General features: G+C 40.3%; 1 protein-coding gene across 1 annotated transcript in view; it reads right to left on the reverse strand.

The window, feature by feature from the left end:
• Window positions 1-19,231, reverse strand: part of BAIAP3 (BAI1 associated protein 3) — a 534,732-nt gene that overhangs the window by 139,844 nt on the left and 375,657 nt on the right. The window contains exons 13-15 of the mRNA XM_089682088.1: window positions 15,980-16,072; window positions 11,689-11,792; window positions 1,852-1,969 (exon numbers count right to left, since the gene is read on the reverse strand). Of these exons, the coding sequence (XP_089538214.1) occupies window positions 1,852-1,969; window positions 11,689-11,792; window positions 15,980-16,072 (315 nt within the window). The remainder of the gene's footprint in view (window positions 1-1,851; window positions 1,970-11,688; window positions 11,793-15,979; window positions 16,073-19,231) is intronic.

Raw genomic sequence — 19,231 nt, forward strand, 5'->3', positions numbered from 1 at the left:
TATCCTTTTACTTTAACAATTGGTGATAACCATAAACAGGATACATTTAGGTGTCCGTTTATGACACAGAGAATAGCTGCGATCAACGGATCTCAGCTATTTTCTAGTCATTCACAGTTTATGACACTCAGGAGATCATGTCAGCCCTTCACTGGAGATCTGTGTTCTCCCTCCAGATTCTCCAGCCCAGAGCTGGAGAATCAGAGGGACCGCAAACTAAGCAGAGATAATTTACCTCTGTTTAGTAAACTGATCTTTTACTGTAATCTCACGAGATTATAGTAAAATCAGCCGTTTTCCAGAGTTTGTAGACCGTTCTCCAGCGTTTGGAGACCGTTTTCCCTTCGTTCGGAGAACCGCTTCATAAACTGCATTCACAGGAGAACTGTGTTCTCCGAGAATGCCGGAGAACTGAGCAGCGATCTATTACTGCTGGTTCATAAACGGACACCTTAGAGGGTGAATCTCCCTAAAGGGGTCACAGTAATGAAAAACCTGACAGGTTATCTAATTACTCTCCATTTTTTCCAAAACTAGAAAAAAGTTAAACTTTAGGGCAGACAGCAGAATAACAAGGTCATATGATGTTCTAGAGGTCAGTGCAGGTATCAGGTGGAATCAAAATCCAAATCACAGTCCAAGTCATAAACAGTGATCCAAAATGCTTGGTAGCCAGACAGGTATCAGTCCATTTAAGCACTCTTAATGAGGTCAGGTATGCTCTGCTGCATGGCCTGAGCTGCAGTGCCAAGTATATGCCGGCATGTAACAGAAGCTCAAGGATGACCATCACATGCTCAAGGTATTTACATGCAATAGTCATAGTTTCCCAAAACAAAAAGCATGTGCTTGGTCCACTGGTATTACATGGGAGCATGGAGGAAAAGTCTTCAGCCCTGTGACCAAAACCTTACAAAGAAACATTTTAATTTGCTCATAGCAGATAGGGTATCAAAAGAAATGTGATAGAATGGGGTGGGATGGGATGGAATGGGGGCATTAAAGTTCTCTGTTGTGTTGCCCTGCATGGGCAAAAGAAAGGCTGCTTTAATAAACTCACATTGGACATAAGGTTGGGCAAGACAATTACTAGTTTCCTATGACCTACAAGTCTTGCATCTTGTCTTCTGCTCATGGTTCCACTGCCAAATCCACCAATGACCATTCAGCATGACCAGTGAAGGGATAAGTGAACATTATGTGGCTTAGTTAAAGTAATTGTAAAGGATCAAAAATGTTTTTTCAATAAGAAACATTTTATACTTGCCTGCTCTGTACAAGTTTTTGTACAGAGCAGCCCCAATCCTCCTCTTCTGGGGTCTTCCGTCGGCAATTCTGGCTCCTCCCCCTGCCAAGTGCCCCCTTAGCAAGTCATTTGATATTAATGAGGTGGGAGAGAGCCTGAGAGAGCCTTATCTCTCTTGCATATCCCTCGATCAAGATCACACTCAAATAAGTGGGGGGAGCTTCATGCAGAAGGGTTTTTAACCTTAATGCATAGAATGCATTAGGGTAAAATAGCCTTTTGCCTTTAAAACCACTTTAATATCATACGGCATGATATCTATGATTAGACCTTAGACCTTTACTGATAATGCAGAAATTGTCCACTATTAATGTCAAGCCCATCAATGCTTCTGAAATGTTAAATACTGTTTCATGTTAACAACTTCTGCCAAATACATGGAGAAAAAGTGGAAAATTTTAGACTGCCCAGGGTATTTCAGATTTTAACTAGGTTCAGGAGCCTTAATTGAATCTTTTACAAAATAAATAACAGTGAAAAAAATAAAACTGACTGGAAAAATATAGAAAAAAAATATGTCTGGTATATTTATTCATAGCACATACCAGCTCTTTTGGACACATAGAAGGATCCCACTGTTCTTCAACAGTCTTCAGCAGTGTTAGCAGATAACTGTAGTCCATGGGGTGCGCTTGGTGGTGTTTGCTGAAAGCTTGCCATTTTCTATTAATTAGGAAGAAAGTAGGTCAATTCTTCTGAAAATGACAAGGCAACATCTCAAATCACAGTCTCATTTTGGATGAGTTAATTTTAATGTGCATAAATACAATTAAATAGGAAAACTCATCAACTGAGCAGACATTAGATATAAAGGATGACACTGTGCTTTATAATATATCATCATTTAGTTTTTACACATGGGTCCCGAGTTAACTCTGTTATATTGAGTAAGTTCAGAGCTAAAACATTTTTTCCTGTGTATAGCTGGGTGAGTATAATTTTTAAAGTAACTTTTCCCTTCAAAGTGCTGCCACCGAGACATATATATCATGACGCCCATCCTCACTCAAAGCAAAAAGACTGAGAAATCCTATGAATGCAGGGTGTTGCGGACCTACCAATTAAAGAGGGTGTCACCACAAACGCCATGTGCTCACATGCAGCTTTCTGCATCACTGATGACTGCCTACTGAAAAGAGAAGCCCCAGAGATAAAGAGGATCCTGGCCATCACCAGCAAGTGACCTGTGTAAGTTTGGGCAAGTAGAGGGCATGAAGTCATCACAGGCAGGAACTGTATCTGACAGCTGCAGTGAGTGATCCTAATGCCGGCTCAGGAGCACCCGCTTAGGCTGGCCATACATGTGTAGATTTTCGTTCAAGAATTTTAGTTTCAAGAATATTCATTTGATTTGCAAACTGTAAGGCCCCATGTACACGGGACACTTCTGAACGATGGAAACTGACTGCTGGAAAATGTAGGTTAAAAAACGTCTGTTTAGCCGTGTTTGCATAACGAGTTTATGCATGTTTGCGTTTAGAAGCGGTTTTTAAAGATAAGCACAGGAGAACCTCCCAAATGCCCAGAATGCACTGGAAAGTGGTAAATTATTAACTATTTCAGACTGTTTCAGAGAAATACACACAGTAGAAGCAGAGACAGCAGTATGTGTTGAGATAATTAGGTGTGAGTTGCTCATTAACGTTTCTTTTGTTTCCAAGGGTGGGAAAGGTGGAGTGAGTCAATAAGCTCACGTGGCAGGGGGTCTGCATGAAGAATTTGTGGTGTGCATGGTCATTAACATATCTTTTGTTTCCAAGGGTGGGAGAGATCTGAGGTGTGAATTGGTCATTACAATGTGTGACAAGTTTGGTCGGAACATCCTGTTTTTAGTGTTCTGTCCATTTGAGCACCTTGAAAACTCTTTGCATGCATTTTTCATGATGAAAAAAGCCTCTGGACAGCATCGGGAACTGGAAGAGGTAAAAAAAAAATTTCAGACGCAAACGCTTATAAACGCGATTTGCCGCATTTACAAGCGTTTGCGTTTGAAACGCTGATAAAATCAAAGGCTGATCGCAAGTTTTCTGCGTTCAAAAAAATTACTGTAAACTCAAATGCCTGCAAACGACTGTAAACGAAGATGTGTACAAGGACACATAGGAAAACATTAGGGTGAGTTCAGGGGCTGCTGAAAAAAATGCTGAACAGCTCCTAAACATGAGTTTATCAGCTGCAGTGTACATGAGCCCTAAGTGATGTCAAAACGATATTTGTTTTCGACAGCAGCAGAAGGGGCAGGAAGGAAAACTTTTTTTGATCAAATGAATTTTTGGCCAGTATATGTGGTTATCGCTCAGAAATTATATTCATTTTAAACTTGAATGTTAAACGCAAACGACACATTTTTGAACGACATTCGTTCATTTATCAAATGTTCAAAGAATTTTCGTACGACTTTTCGTACAAATATTCTCGTACGAAAATCCACACGTGTATTGGTCATACATGTATTGGCTTTAGTATGACAGATGGTGTATATTTAAGCATAGAAAAGTGACAGCAGAAAAAAAGACTAAGTGGCTCATTGAGTCTGCTCTGTTTAGTACAGTGTCTGCTGTCACCGCTCTACCTCGTGGCTGCACTCTACGTCTGACAGGAGGCGGTAACGCGTTTCAAAGGTGTTTCTTCTTTGTGGTGACATGCTGCACTCTACTCGCCCACACTGACACAGAGCTACATTAATGTAAGTGAGCTAATTTTTGGAGTCAATAAATGTTACTATATTTTTCACGAGATCCTGCGCTCTTGTCTTATTATTTTCATGCTCAGCTCCAATCTGCCCAGATAACTGATGGCAGCTGCAGGATGCCTGGCTGCCTGATATATGGTCCTCTCCTCTACCTCTCTACACCTAAACTAGCTGGTTCATATTCCATTTTGGGGACGGGAAGGCAAGGTTCACTGTGTGCTGTGGTGAGTTGTTTATATTATAAAAAAAAGTAATCATAAAATACTGCTGGGGGGCCTCCACTGGGGAGGGGGAGCACAGGAGGAGTTGGGCTTTAAACTGTGCAGCAATGCGCAAAAAAAATGTACATCATGGCCATCAATCCAGACAGACAATCCTAATCTCCTGCTTCGGGGTGTTAGCTGGTTGAAGAAGATGCACACGAGTTGTGTTTATACATAATGGTATGCAGCTTTTTTTATTTGAGTGATTCTTGGATACTGATCTATTTGTACCCATGCTGGCTTAGGGATCAAATTCATGAAATAGTAAGTTGTATCATGTTGGCTTCCCTTGTCCTGAAGAAGGTGGCAAGACCAGGGAAACGTGTATTATTATTATTATTATTATACAGGGTTTATATAGCGCCAACAGTTTGCTCAGCGCTGTACATTATAATGGGAGACAGTTCACGAGACAGTACAGTAACAATACAACTCAATACATGAGGGGTTTGAGGGCCCTGCTCCTTGGAGCTTACAATTTAGGAGGGAGGGGATAGTGGTACAGGAGGAAATAGCTGTGGGGAATGCAATGGTAGAAAAAGTGGAGGAGATCGGCAGTTAGCTGAGGGCGGGGTAGGCTTTCCTGAAGAGATGGGTTTTCAGTGTGGGCCTAAAGGTGAGGAGAGTAGGTGATAGTCTGATGGATTGGGGTAGGGAGTTCCAGAGGATGGAGGAAGCCCTGGAGAAGTCCTGGAGATGGGCATGGGAGGAGGAGACCAGGCAACTAGAGAGTAGGAGGTCTTGTGAGGAGCGGAGAGTACGTTTTGGGTGGTATTTGGATACCAGATCGGTGATGTAGTTTGAGGTAGTATTATGAACAGCTTTGTACATCAGTGTTAGCATTTTGAATTTTATCCGTTGGGCAATCAGAAGCCAGTGGAGGGATTGGCAGAAGGGGGTGGTGGATACGGAGTGGTTAGTAAGGTGGACATGTAGATGCCTTATGGGATACCCCTTTGTAATCCTGAATACTATGTATGGTTGTAATTGTTGACCTTTGTGATATCATTTTGTAATCATGTATCCAGTGTGTAGTTATGATTGTTGACAGACATGAATCCAAACTTTCTATACAGTAGTATTGTTAGTTTTACATTACAGGGTAATAAGTTGTTACTCCCATGTTTTCACGGTGTTGGTATATGGTGAATAAATGTGACATTTATTTTTCTATTTGTTGTTGTTGGTTCATTCTCTGGTTGCATTTGCTGATATGACTGACAACTTCTTTTCTGTTATTTGTATAGAGCTGTTTTTTTCTATCAGCAAGGTCCGTGTTCAAATTTGGCTGAACAACTGAGCTTCTGACCAAGCTGTAACATTCACACTGAGAACTCTGTAGGGACTAGACTTAGAAGTTTGAGTATGAATGCTCCAATCATTATTTCTATACTTTACTCACAAAAAAAAGTATTTCCTTTATAAGCGTCTTTCTTTTTAAACTGTTGTTCACAAGAATGGTTGTATAAAATCTGCACTCTGGGAAAGCTCTATATAAACTCAATCTATTATGTCTTAATCAAAGCAACTTGTGATGATGAGGCAAAATAGTTTGCAGTGTAATAAAACCCCTCTGGTGTCTGGAGCAGAATAGTAAGAACCCTTCAGGTGTTGCTGCTGAATCAATAAGTATCCAGCATGCCCCTAAAGTGGATTAGATGGATGTGCCTGTGCTTTATTCCATATCACTGTAGTACGTGAATCAATGGAATCTGACATTTTCTCTCACTAGCTCTAGATGTCATTCAGAGGATTTAATAAAAGTTCCATGCAGTTCATCTGAGGTGTGAGCAGCTGAGGCAAGATTTAGCTTCTGACAAGATAAATGTCAAAAGTAAGAGGCACCTGGATGATGTTGTATCCAACAATGGATTTATGTCTTCATGGTTATAGGGACCATCCTCAGGCTTTTGCTTGAAAAAAAAAACTTGCTTAGTTGTCCATTGAGGTTTCTTTCCCCCTGATGTTTCCTTTTGTATCCCTTCTTTCTTCTGGTATATGACCAGTATCAAGCCTCGTCAGCACTTAACCCATTTTATTAAAGGAATATATAGTATATTTCCAGAAAGGATACATTTTAAATTACTACTGCAGTAATTAAACTGGCATTAAAAATGTAATATATTCCATCTTATCAATCCCCATCAAATGTGGTGGCTGCATTCGTTTTCTTTTTTAAGACTTGTTTCCTTTTTTTTCACCTGGTGATCCAACCAGTTACACACTTCTTGTCTTGAGGTGGCTCCACTCTGGATGGCGGAGCAATGGAACCACTTTTGACTGCAGCATTATCAATTTGGGGAGAGGGTAGTTTTAAATGCACTAGCAGATTTAGATCTTTTTAAGCAGTTACAGCTTTGCTTAATTTTCTTTTGGGATACATTTTTTACATAACTTATTAAAGGTTGCCTATTGTAAGCACAAGTTTCAGTGTTAAATGCTTTGTCTGAACCCTCCAACTGCCACTTTTATTAGACATCTTGTTCTTTTAAAGGAAGTTTAAAGACAACTGGCTGGATCACAAGGTGAGAGTAAAGGAAAAAAAAACACACAAAAAAAAAATGAAATCTAATGCACCTACCACATCTAAGAATTTGTTAGCTGTAATATATTACATTTTTGTTTTGTGGTTTAAGGCCTCTTTCACATGGGTGGTTTTACCACCTCTCCAAACTGCCCACCAATTGCCTACCATACAGAGTGGGCTGTTCACATGCTGTGGCTGTGATGCTTTGCTTTGCATGTCAAATTCCCATCTGTCAAATTCACCCACTCAAGTCAATGAGGTCATAGATGCAGCACATTAGTCCCTTTGAAAAAAAAAATACAGGCATTCAGGATGTGTCTTGCGTGCCTGAATGCAGTTACAAGTTTGAACCTAGCCCACCGCATCAAAGGAAAATTGTGACTTGCGCATTTTTTACAAGATTTCTCTCCTTTTTTATATTATAAAATCGTTAGAAGCTTGTAGAATGCCCACTAGGACCAGAGTGGATTAGCCACCACAGAGACTCAAATTGCTTAACAGCTGTTGAGAGAAGATAACAACCATACAGGGAATGCATTTTTCAATGAGTTGGCCAGCTCATAGACTTGAATTGTAAGAATTGCTTGTATAGCACAATCATTGTGTCACACTCCAAAGGAGAATTAATGAGCAAATATGGTTTTCCCTATTTACATTCCAAATGATACAAAGATACAGGTGAAACTAAAAAAATTAGAATAAAGTGCTAAAGTTAATTTATTTCAGTAATGCAACCTAAAAGGTGAAACTAATATATGAGATAGACTCATTACATGTAAAGCAAGATAGTTCAAGCTGTGATTTCTGATAATTGTGATGATTATGGCTTACAGCTCATGAAAACCCAAAATCCACAATCTCAGAAAAGTAGAATATTGTGAAAAGGTGCAATATTCTAGGCTCAAAGTGTCCCACTCTAATCAGCTAATTAAGCCATAACACCTGCAAAGGGTTCCTGAGCCTTTAAATGGTCTCTCAGTCTGGTTCAGTAGGAATCACAATCATGGGAAAGACTGCTGACCTCACAGTTGTGCAGAAAACCATCATTGAGACCCTCCATAAGGAGGGAAAGCCTCAAAAGGTAATTGCAAAAGAAGTGGGATGTTCCCAAAGTGCTGTATCAAAGCACATTAATAGAAAGTTATGTGGAATGGAAAAGTGTGGAAGAAAAAGGTGCACAAGCAGTAGGGATGACCGCAGCCTGGAGATGATTGTCAGGAAAAGGCCATTCAAAAGTGTTGGGGACTTTCACAAGGAGTGGACTGAGGCTGGAGTCAGTGCATCAAGAGCTACCACACACAGACGGATCCTGGACATGGGCTTCAAATGTTGTATTCCTCTTGTCAAGCCGCTCCTGAACAACAAACAACGTCACAAGCGTCTTACCTGGGCTAAAGAAAAACAGACCTGGTCTGTTGCTCAGTGGTCCAAAGTCCTCTTTTCTGATGAGAGCAACTTTTGCATCTCATTTGGAAACCAAGGACCCAGAGTATGGAGGAAGAATGGAGAGGCACACACTGCAAGATGCCTGAAGTCCAGTGTGAAGTTTCCATAGTCTGTGTTAATTTGGGGAGCCATGTCATCTGCTGGTGTTGGTCCACTGTGCTTCATTAAGTCCAGGGTCAATGCAGCCGTCTACCAGGAGATTTTGAAGCACTTCATGCTTCCTTACGCAGGCAAGCTTTATGGGGATGCTGACTTCATTTTCCAGCAGACTAGGCACCTGCCCACACTGCCAAAAGCACCAAAACCTGGTTCAATGACCATGGGATTACTGTGCTTGATTGGCCAGCACACTCACCTGACCTGAACCCCAAGGAGAATCTATGGAGCATTGCCAAGAGAAAGATGAGAGACATGAGACCAAACAATGCAGAAGAGCTGAAGGCCTCAATTGAAGCATCCTGGTCCTCCATAACTCCTCAGCAGTGCCACAGGCTGATAGCTTCCATGCCACGCCGCATTGAGGCAGTAATTGCTGCAAAAGGGGCCCAAACCAAGTACTGAGTACATATGCATGCTTATACTTTTCAGAGGTCCGATATTGTTCTATGTACAATCCTTGTTTTATTGATTGCATGTAATATTCTAATTTTCTGAGATTGTGGATTTGGGGTTTTCATGAGCTGTAAGCCATAATCATCACAATTATGACAAATCACGGCTTGAACTATCTTGCTTTGCATGTAATGAGTCTATCTCCTATATTAGTTTCACCTTTTAAGTTGCATTACTGAAATAAATTAACTTTTGCACGATATTCTAATTTTTCAAGTTTCACCTGTACATGATTATTTAAAACAAGGGTTTTTTTCAGTGGGAACATGGGGATATGCATTTTAGGCACCTCTAGTACTGAATGGGGTGCTGCAGTGTGCTGGAGGGTCTACTGATGCTGGCTGCTAGGGGATCTATTGTTGCTGGGCAGCTTTTTTGCTTTTGGTGAGAATCTATTGTCCTGGAGGATCTATTGTTGCTGGGGAGGGTCTTATGTTGCTAGGAGGACAATTGTTGCTGGTAGGAATCTACTGTTGAGAGAGGGGTCTGCTGTTGCTGACTGCTGGAGGGTCTAATGATTCTAGCTGCTGGGAGATCTACTGTATTGTTGCTGGGGGGAAGCTATTGTTGCTGGGGGGAAGCTATTGTTGCTGGCTGCAGGGGATCTATTTCACTTCTTTTCTTGTCATCGTTAAATTCCATACAAATTGGGTAGCATCACAAATTGATACTTGGTTCAGTAGTCTCTAAAAGGGGCAGCCCTGGGAGATGTGTAGGGGGTGGAACCAAGGTACAGTGCTTGGAGATGGGGGGAGGGGAGGGGGGAACAAGGGGTGACTTGGAAGGGGGAAGTACCTGCATCTCTTCTCTGAGAAAAAAAAAGCCCTGATTAATACATTTACACACTGATAAGATTAATTCCATCTAACTGATTTCTGTTGCATATTCAGTATGTCTAAATACATTAATTCACACTGTTGTATGGAAGTAAAGAATAAGGCTTGGAGCTAGTTGCGCAGCATTAGGTGGAGGACCTGACATGACTAGGTTGGCAGGATAGGCGGAACATCTTAGGGTTAATAGAGGAGTTTGGTTTGAAATGGGAAAGTAGTAGCTGATTGGAGGGGGCTTGGGTGGGGCTTAAGAGGGGCCGGATGGCCGGGAGAGTTAGTAGGGCGGTTCCAAAGTGGGCGGAGTCAGTCGGAGCTTGGACAGCGTAGGACAAGTTTCTCTCACCCTCCCTCCTGCACGCTGGTGTGAGAGTTCTATGTTTGAGGGGCTCATCTTTAGTGGTCCTTCCTGCCCTTTCAGTGGTTATGGGTGGTTTAATGGATGGGCGCCTTCCTGTGTTTTGTAAGGGTTTGCTTGTTTTCTGGGTGTCTTTGTCATGGCAGCTGGCAGGGGTCTCAGGGTCTTGGAAGGCAGTGACGGTTTTATCATTTTGGTGAATGGTGGGTTGGGCCCATCACAGGTATGGGTGTACCTACCCTAACAAATTTACTGTAGTAATGGTGCTGGAGTAAGTTGGCTGTATCAAGGTTAATTTTAGGAAATTATTCCCGAGTCGATGTATTTGCTGCTGGGGGCCTTGAACTCTATGTTGGTGGTAGATACAGCCGGTTGGTCAATATATAAGTTGCCTTCTAAGACCCTAGACTTTAAAGAGGTAATCCGGAGTAACAGGAAGGGGAGTAGTGATCAGGTGAATTATTACAAAGAATGTGTCATTTTGGAAAAATGTTGTAAAATTGTTGTTTAATAAAAATGGCTGCTGTGGCCTTTAAACTCCAATGCAGGTCAGTGTTGTTTTTTATCGGGGAAGTCACAGGTTTAGATGGGGGAGTTTGAAAGGTTTAGGAGCAGCCGTCATATCTGCTATACCTTAGTCATGTGCTTGTTACAGAAACACACTTTATGCATGTTGCTGCACTGTGGTGTACAGTAAACCACATTGCTGACAATGGCAAATGTCCTGTTTTTTGTGGACTTTGGTTCATTATGCAGCTCATGCAAATAATAGCACAGCCTTAACGCAATGCACATTATGCTCTGCACAAATATATGTAAATGTTCCTTCAAAAACATTATACATTATATTTAAGGCGCACAATCCTGCTATCTAGGGTTAATGAGACCTTATGTATGTAATGAGGTACTAAGACCCAGGGGCGGACTGACAACTCATGGGGCCCACGGGCAATAGGGGATCATGGGGCCCCTGTGTCCTTGCCCAAATTAAAAAAAAGCCTATGAAAAAGGTACCAGGGGCATCACATGGGGCCCCCTACTGACCCCAGGCCCTCGGGCAGTGCCCGAGCTTCCAAATGGTCAGTCCACCCCTGCTAAGACCTCATGCACACAGAACGTCAAAAACGCAGCTTTTACAGGCTTTGACTTTCTCTTTTCTGCCTCTAAGCACCCCACTTTGTTAGCCTATATGCCCATGCACACATTGGTGTTTACAGGCATTTAGAGGCAGAAAAAAAAATCACTTGCAAATTCAGAAGAGGAATGTTTGGACATAAAAACCATCAAATGTGCATAAATGTACATTAATGCTAGACGTGTTTAGGTACATTTGTGCATTTCCGCGTTAATGGATTGTAATGGCCAGAATAAATTAATATTCTGGTCAATAAAATGCATTAATGCCAAACGCGTGAGCGCACATGAACAATCATCAATGCGCATGCAAAAAGTGGCTTAAGTGTGTTTTTTAAGCTATGATTTCCTCTCCTGGAACAAAGGCATTCAAAGGAGGAAAATAACCTGTATGAATGAGGCCTAAATCTGAGGAGTTTTGCTCTCTTTCAGTGAATAGTAGTTGAATATTATTGACATGTTATAAGACAGAGGTACGTAAGAAACAGGTTTAAATATCGTAACTACTGAAAATACTCACATAACAGCCTGCTGTAAACTGGACAGATCCGTCTGCATACTGTGGTGGGATGTAAGTGTGAATGCATGTTTGCTCATTTCTCCTTTCCAGTTCCAGAAGTCAACCTAAAATGAAACCGCCATCAGTATTTCCACATTGTGTCCAGTCGAAACTGCTGTGAAGGTCCTTTGTTAGGCCTAAATTGCATATATGCTGATTAGAGTATGGAAGCTGCCATTCCTGAGCTTTTGACTTCTGACATTTCTAATTCCATGGCTCAATACAGATTTGGTGTTCTGATTTCATTCTGAACTTCCTGATCTGCATGCTTATTTAAAGAATACTAACCTCTGGTTAACATATATGCAGCCATGCGGGCCACGTTCTGCACGGGAATGAGAGCCTATTCATTTGAATGGACTCCCGTGCCCCGTGACATGCAGGGAAGAAGTCCCTGCACTCCTTCTGAAAACGCAGCCCGCATGGGAACCTTGGTTTCCAGTACGGTTGTGTTTTCCAGTGCGGGTGGTGTGCTATTAGAACTAATGGCACCCGCCCGCGGGTCCGCATTCCTCTGTGCAGGTGGTGCACGGATTTTCGTACGGATCCGCAGCGGCACCACCCGTACATATGTGAACCTAGCCTAAAGGAATAGAGACCGTTCACTTAGCAAAGTAAATGTTCATTTAGCTTAGCAAATAAATTGAATCTGCGTTCACTTCAGTCATCCAATCACGTGCAAGGAAAAATTGTGTTTTTAAAATTTCCCTTGGATATAATCAGATATTCCAATGATACACAGTGTTACCTAATTTACTAAGCTAGGTGAACATACATTTCGTTCAATATTAATTCATTCCTTTGGTAAACCAACCCCAGTACTGAAATAAGAAACAGCCAGGCATCTACAGTGGGGCAAAAAAGTATTTAGTCAGCCACCAATTGTGCAAGTTCTCCCACTTAAAAAGATTTGCAAATAAATTCTTTCCAAATCAGCCAATGTGATTGTCTGGATTTTTTTTCTCGTTTTGTCTCTCATAGTTGAGGTCTACCTATGATGCCAATTACAGGCCTCTCTCATCTTTTTAAGTGGGAGAACTTGCACAATTGGTGGCTGACTAAATACTTTTTTGCCCCACTGTACCTTAGATTGTACGCCCCCTGAGGGTTAGGGACTGATGTGAATGTAAAATATATATGTAAAGCGCTGCTATATAAGTACCTGAAATAACTAAATAAATCTAGCAATCCCAGAAGAAGATTAGAAATGACACCCTCAGTATTGCTCTTCATACAGGATTCCTTGCATGTCACTGCAAACTAAATGAATAACTGTGGAGGAATGGGAGTACAGCTGTAGGTAATGCTGACATGTGTCAGGCGATAGGAGGAACAAGGGGAGCTACATTTCTAGGCACAGCATACTGTAGGTCAAAGCTTCTCAAGCAGTGGTACACATACCCCCAGGCAGACTGCTGGAAAGTTCAAGAGGGGGGCTTCTGCTGGATACAGATCTATTTTTTGAGCTAATGATAAATCATTTAGAAAACCGACCTGTAGAAGTACTGTCAGTTCTCTGCAAGGCACATGGGGTAGTTTGGTAACCATGTGAATGTGAATGTGAATTGTATGGGAACCATTTATACATATCAGTAAAAGGTCTGAAAATAAACATCTGGATTTCATTGGGGAAAAATCCAGTAAAACCTTCCTCGCTGTATTCAGAAGAATGTTTTCTATGGAATTTTATTTCAGTAAAGCTAAGAAACACCTTCTGTAGGTAACCTGTGAGTTCCTGACAAACATAGACCTTGGCTGAGAACATTTAGAAGAATAAGTAACAATGATGAGTTCCAATAAGCTGTAATCTAACAAATTGCTGACTGCTTTCTGAAAATGGAAGTTGCTCTGCTCATCTCTCTCTGGCTTCCATGTTATCTGTGTCACTAACCTGGAAAATATATGAAGTCATTAAAAGCAGGTTTAGACACGTGCAGAACAACAAAAATTATTTTGTTTTGTTATTTAAATAATTTCATTTAGCTATACTCAATAAATTCATTAAATTTATTTCGGAATTCATTTAGTTTCGTTTGTTAATTTTTTAAATTGATTTGAATCTATTCTATTTGAAATTCAAATTTCGGAAGACGGTTATATTCTTTCTATTTTGTTCTATTGTTTTTTCTATTCTATTGTTTTCTACTCTATTTTATTCTATTCTATTCTTTTATTTTCTAGTGTATTTTATTCTGTTCTTTTCTATTCTACTCTATTCTATTCTATTCAAATTCAAATTTATTCTATTCACAATTCAACTCTCGGAAGATGGTTATATTCCTTCTATTTTATTCTATTCTATTGTTTTACTATTCTATTCTATGCTTTTATTTTCCATTCTATTATTTTCTATTCTATTCAAATTTATTCTATTTAAAATTCAAATTTTGAAAGAGGGTTATATTCTTTCTATTCCATTGTTTTACTAGTCTATGCTTTTATTTTCTATTCTATTCTTTTATTATCTATTCTATTCTATTCTACTATTTTCTATTCCTTTATTTTCTATTCTATTATTTTTCTTTCTATTCTTTTCTATTCTGTTGGTTTCTATTCAATTTTCTTATTTTCTATTTTATTTAATTATATTCTTTGATTTTCTATTCTACTATTTTTTTCTATTCTATTCTTAACTAATCTATTCTTTTCTATTCTATTCTTTTATTTTCTATCCTATTCTGATCTGTTTCATTAATTTTTTTCTATTCTATTCTAATCTATTCAATTATTTTCTATTCTATTTTATTCTATTATTGTTTTCTAATTCAATTCAGTATTTGAATTCAATTTCATCTTCATTTTCTAATTCGATTGAATTGTGGATGAAATTTTGTTTCGTTATTTCGAACTTGTTTAAATTTGTTACTATTTTTATTTGGAAGTTCAGATACATTGGAATCTCCAAATAACGAAAAATGTGTCCATATTTTGATTCAAAATGAGGTGAACCACACATGTCTAATCAGGTTGAAGTCAGAACCTCTAATCGTCATACCTGTTCCGTTTTATACATTGTAATATGGAAGAGAGCTTAGGATCACCAACCAGCCATTTGCAAAAGTGAAACAATCTTTATTGTTTATTTAAAATTCAGGAAAACAAAACAGCTATTCTTCAGGAAAGCAAAAGAATACAAACAGTCCACAGTTCTGGTATATAGGAAGCGATATTACATCTCACTGCCAGAGTGCTAGTCCCACACCTAGGTTAGGGTTCCCTTCTGCTTCAGGGTCCCAGAAAAGCTGAAGGAGTAAACCAAATCTTAATTGTCAGCAGTCCACACTAACTCACAGCTGTGAACAACTCAACTCCAACTCATAGATAGGTACTGACTCTTTCCTGCTCCTTTTTGAACCTCCCTTTTGGGGGTGAGGAGGAGGGGGGGTTAACCCTTTCAGGACCAAAGTCCGTGTAATCAGGAGGCTCTTTACCAACCAAAGTCTCTCCAAGCCTCTAAATTCTAGGTCCTAAAGAGGGCTTTCCAATCCCAAGAGGACTACCAATCAGTCCTCTCCAACTAGACTACCCTGGATCCCCCCACCCTGCATGGGGGAGAATTCTCTGAGTACACAAAATGTCTCAAATGTCTCTTATTGTCTCCCTTAAAGCGGTTGTAAAGCTTCCAAACAATGGTTTTGCACAGAGACCTCTGGGGTCCCCTGCTCTCCACTCCTACTCTTCTTTGAGTGCCCCTGTAACAAGTCAGCTACTATGGGGGAACTCATGCATGTGCACTCCCAAGCCAGGACTGTGTGCCTTCAAAGACACATACACTGGCTCAGCCCTGCACTTGCTCTCTGCTTACAAGCTTTGACTGACAGCAGCAAGAGCCAAAGGCTTCCGCTGCTGCCAAGTCTCCTATGAGCAGAGAGGAGAAAAGAGCTGCTTCATACAGGACAGCGCTGGACCAAGTGAGGGCTCAGGAAAGTGTTTAAGAAAGGGGGGGCTGGTGGAGCAGATCTTGAAAGGTTTCTACCTTAATGCAAAAAATGCATTCTCGTGGCATTTAACTACAGAGGATTTTAGCAGAATGACTGTGCCACTAAAAAATTGCACAATCAGTTTGGCCTTGAATGAAAAGGTTGGTTGATATCGGTGTCTTTGCTTAATTTAGCTGAAGAAAAAAATACCTACCTCCCTGACGAAGGAATTGTATCTGTCAACGATAACACTCAACAACCTTCTGTCATTTTTATCTAGAGTTGTCAGAAATATCCAGAGGCAGCAGCTTGTTAAGTAGACATGCACTCACCTCTGCCTGCTTGTGTTCATACTGGAGCAGCTGGGTGAGCAGCATTTCATGAATCACAGCGCCAGATGCCTTCTTGCTTAGCACCATGTCCCTCTGAAAAACATTAGTTAATTCAGACATTTACACCATGCTATTTGTTTTAATATTGGTGGAATCAAATTACAGCTGAGACCTGTTTCCTGGCAAAGTATGCAGATGAGAAGATTGGGCATTTAACACGTAGATAAAATCATTTAGTACATTTTTCAGACGGCGGGTGTGAAAATTAAACGCTGTTCTAAAAACAGCATTAAGAAACTGAAATGTGCTGCTTATGTGGCATGCAAAGGCTTATGTTTCTTACAAATCCATCCTATCATTAATCCTTTGTCCTTCATATCACAGTATCAAGCTGCAATACATATTTTTAAAATTCTTTTGAGTTAAAGATAATTGTTTGGTACAGGCCACATGTTTTACTTAATTAATGGTTTACCCCCTGAATAAATCTGTATTTATATCAAAGATATTTATATTGCTTTTTTTTTTATTCCATCTGTTGGCCAGGCATTCTGCACATCTATTTTTCTGTCAAATAATAATTGAACAAACCCAGGCTGAGAGGTTGTGGCAGAACATAGGTTTTGAGGCTGCAAGTTTGAGGAAGAATAACAAAAAGATAAGTATAATCATACATTTACTGTCCAAATCTTGCCGCCTCCGTACATCCCCAAAATACACCCCTTCCTAACCAATGACACTGCAAAGCTTCTAATTCACTCCCTAATTATTTTGCACCTCTACTATTGCAATTCCCTCCTCACTGGCCTACCTTTACATAAGAAATTCCACCTGTAACCCATTGAAATGTTATTACTCGCAATACATTAAAACCAGAGGGCCTGTGGACTGGCCTATCCATGGTGAAAGATGGATCGTGGACATCTGCTGAACCACATTGGGTGAGAGAGACCCATGTGCGCACTAACAAAGTGAACATTGATAGCTTGTCACCTCAGTTATCTGCTTGCACATAGTTGTGAATATCACATACTGTTGCCCCAGTTTGTGACATAGTTGTGCCAGCGCCATGTTTGGAACATATCTGCATTACAGTTATTGTTCAAGCTGACGGCAGGACATACAGTCACAAATAAAGACACAGCAGTGCTAACTAAATCAATAAGTGCATATCCCTCTTTGCAGAGAAGGATTCCTACTATTGTTCACCTTTTGCCTTTGACACTTAGAGGGTATTGTTTTTGTCCATAGACCTTTATGTCAATTGATGCTATTCACTACTTCAAGCTCAGTTCAAGATTAGAGCTCTTAAAGGGAGCCTTGCACTAATTCTTTACCATCAATCAGGGAAGTGTTAAATCTTCTCTGTTTCCTTCACTATCATGGATGTGACCATTCTGAGGAACTACCATCCACTCTTTGACACAACTTCACATCCATTGAGCCCCACAAAGCGCACAGAAGACATTCTAGAGCTCTTAAAGGGGACAGTCCAATTTATAATTGAGAACTCTCTTTATTTCACATTTAATCCTTGTTATCTAGTTCTGAGGACTCACAGTGAGCTTATCTTTTATTAATATTCATTCCTACTCAGTGGGGATTCAACAGTTCCCTCAAACTGGAGGCAGTGGATTATTTCTGAAAGTAGGCCTACTAGCATATACTAAATAACTACTAGTATATACTGCATACTGTTGTTTTACTGTGAATGTTGCTTTTGCTCACAGTTGATTAGAATGAGCAGATTTGCTGCCAATACCCGTGTATTTTGTTATTTTTGACTCATTTACCTCCAAATCCAATATAAACTTAATTTTGGTTTATACTACTCTGTGTGTGAGTCCATTTTACAGGTGAGATTTATTTGGGTCACCAGAGCACGGTGGTGTCAGTAGAGGGTGGGCGTTCAAAGAGAGGTCCAGTTTGACAGCCCTTAAGGGGTCACCTTCAGTCCATCATGAATGCTGCTTCTTGAGTCATCCACCTTGCTACCTGTCTGCTACTCTCTGCCAACCCCTCCAATGGCTTCTGCTCACCCAATGAATAAGATTCAAAATATTGATCAAAGAGAAAATCCGGATGGCTGCAATCCTTAGATCCATAAAACAACCATCTTTATTCCACATATCAGTCCATAAAAGAAGCAACTCATAGTGGGGAAGAGAGAGGGACCGATTGATGCATTTCACAATCTATTTAGCTCTTACTCATATGAGTAAACGCTAAATACAGAGTGAAACGCATCAAGCGGTCCCTCTCCCCCACTGTGAGTTTCTGCATTTATGGACTGATACATTAAATAAAGATGATTGTTTTATAGATCGAATGAGTGAAGCTGTTCGGATTTTCTTTGTGATCAGTTGTTACAGTTGCAAGCTGGGCTAGAGGCCAGATACTGAGCCTTACAGTGAGGGCCGACCTGAAGCAATGTTCTACTTGTTCTAAAATGCAAAATACAAACATCAACCTACAAAGTCATCCACAACTCTGCCCCAAGCTTCATCACCAACCTGGTCTCAAAATGCCAACCAAACTGTTCTCTTTGCTCCCCCAAAGACCTTCACTTCCTCCCAAGCTCTCCTCCAGGACTTCTCCGGTCCAATCTGTCTGACTATCTCCCACACTATCCACCCTTAGATGATCACCGGAACCCCATCTCTTTAGAGAAGTCTGTCCCATCTCTACCTAACTACTGAACCTTTATTTTCGCCATCAGCTCATCCCCACAGTCATTACACTTTGTACCACTTGACCCTTCATTTTCAGGGGTGTGGAAATTTTTAAAAAAACTACTTGTCCAGGGACTAAATCGTTGTCCCAATCTACTTGTCCCTCATTTAAAAACAAAAGGGGCTTTATGGCGACTTAAACGTATTTTTAACATTGCACTGTTTATCTCCTCCTCCCCTCCCTGCCCATCTTTAACACCGCACCAGGGGACTAGCAGGGAGGAGATACTACAAAGTATTGACCACCATTTTCAGATATTTTTCAAAACTTTTGAAAACCATTTACAATTTTTCTTCCAGTTCACAATTATGTGCCACTTTGTGTTGGTCTATCACATAAAATACCAATAAAATACATTTATGTTTTTGGTTGTAACATGACAAAATGTGGAAAATTTCAAGGGGTATGAATACTTTTTCAAGGCACTATAGATGAACAGGAAAATCAACCCCAGCATATACAACACTGGTCATACTGGTGCAATGTAGTCCAGGCAAAAGTGTTTAAAGGTTAACACGG

Source organism: Staurois parvus, unplaced genomic scaffold (genome assembly GCF_062004578.1).
Source record: "Staurois parvus isolate SC_StPar_1 unplaced genomic scaffold, SC_StPar_1.0 ptg000018l, whole genome shotgun sequence".
In the NCBI taxonomy this organism is placed as follows: Eukaryota; Metazoa; Chordata; class Amphibia; order Anura; family Ranidae; genus Staurois; species Staurois parvus.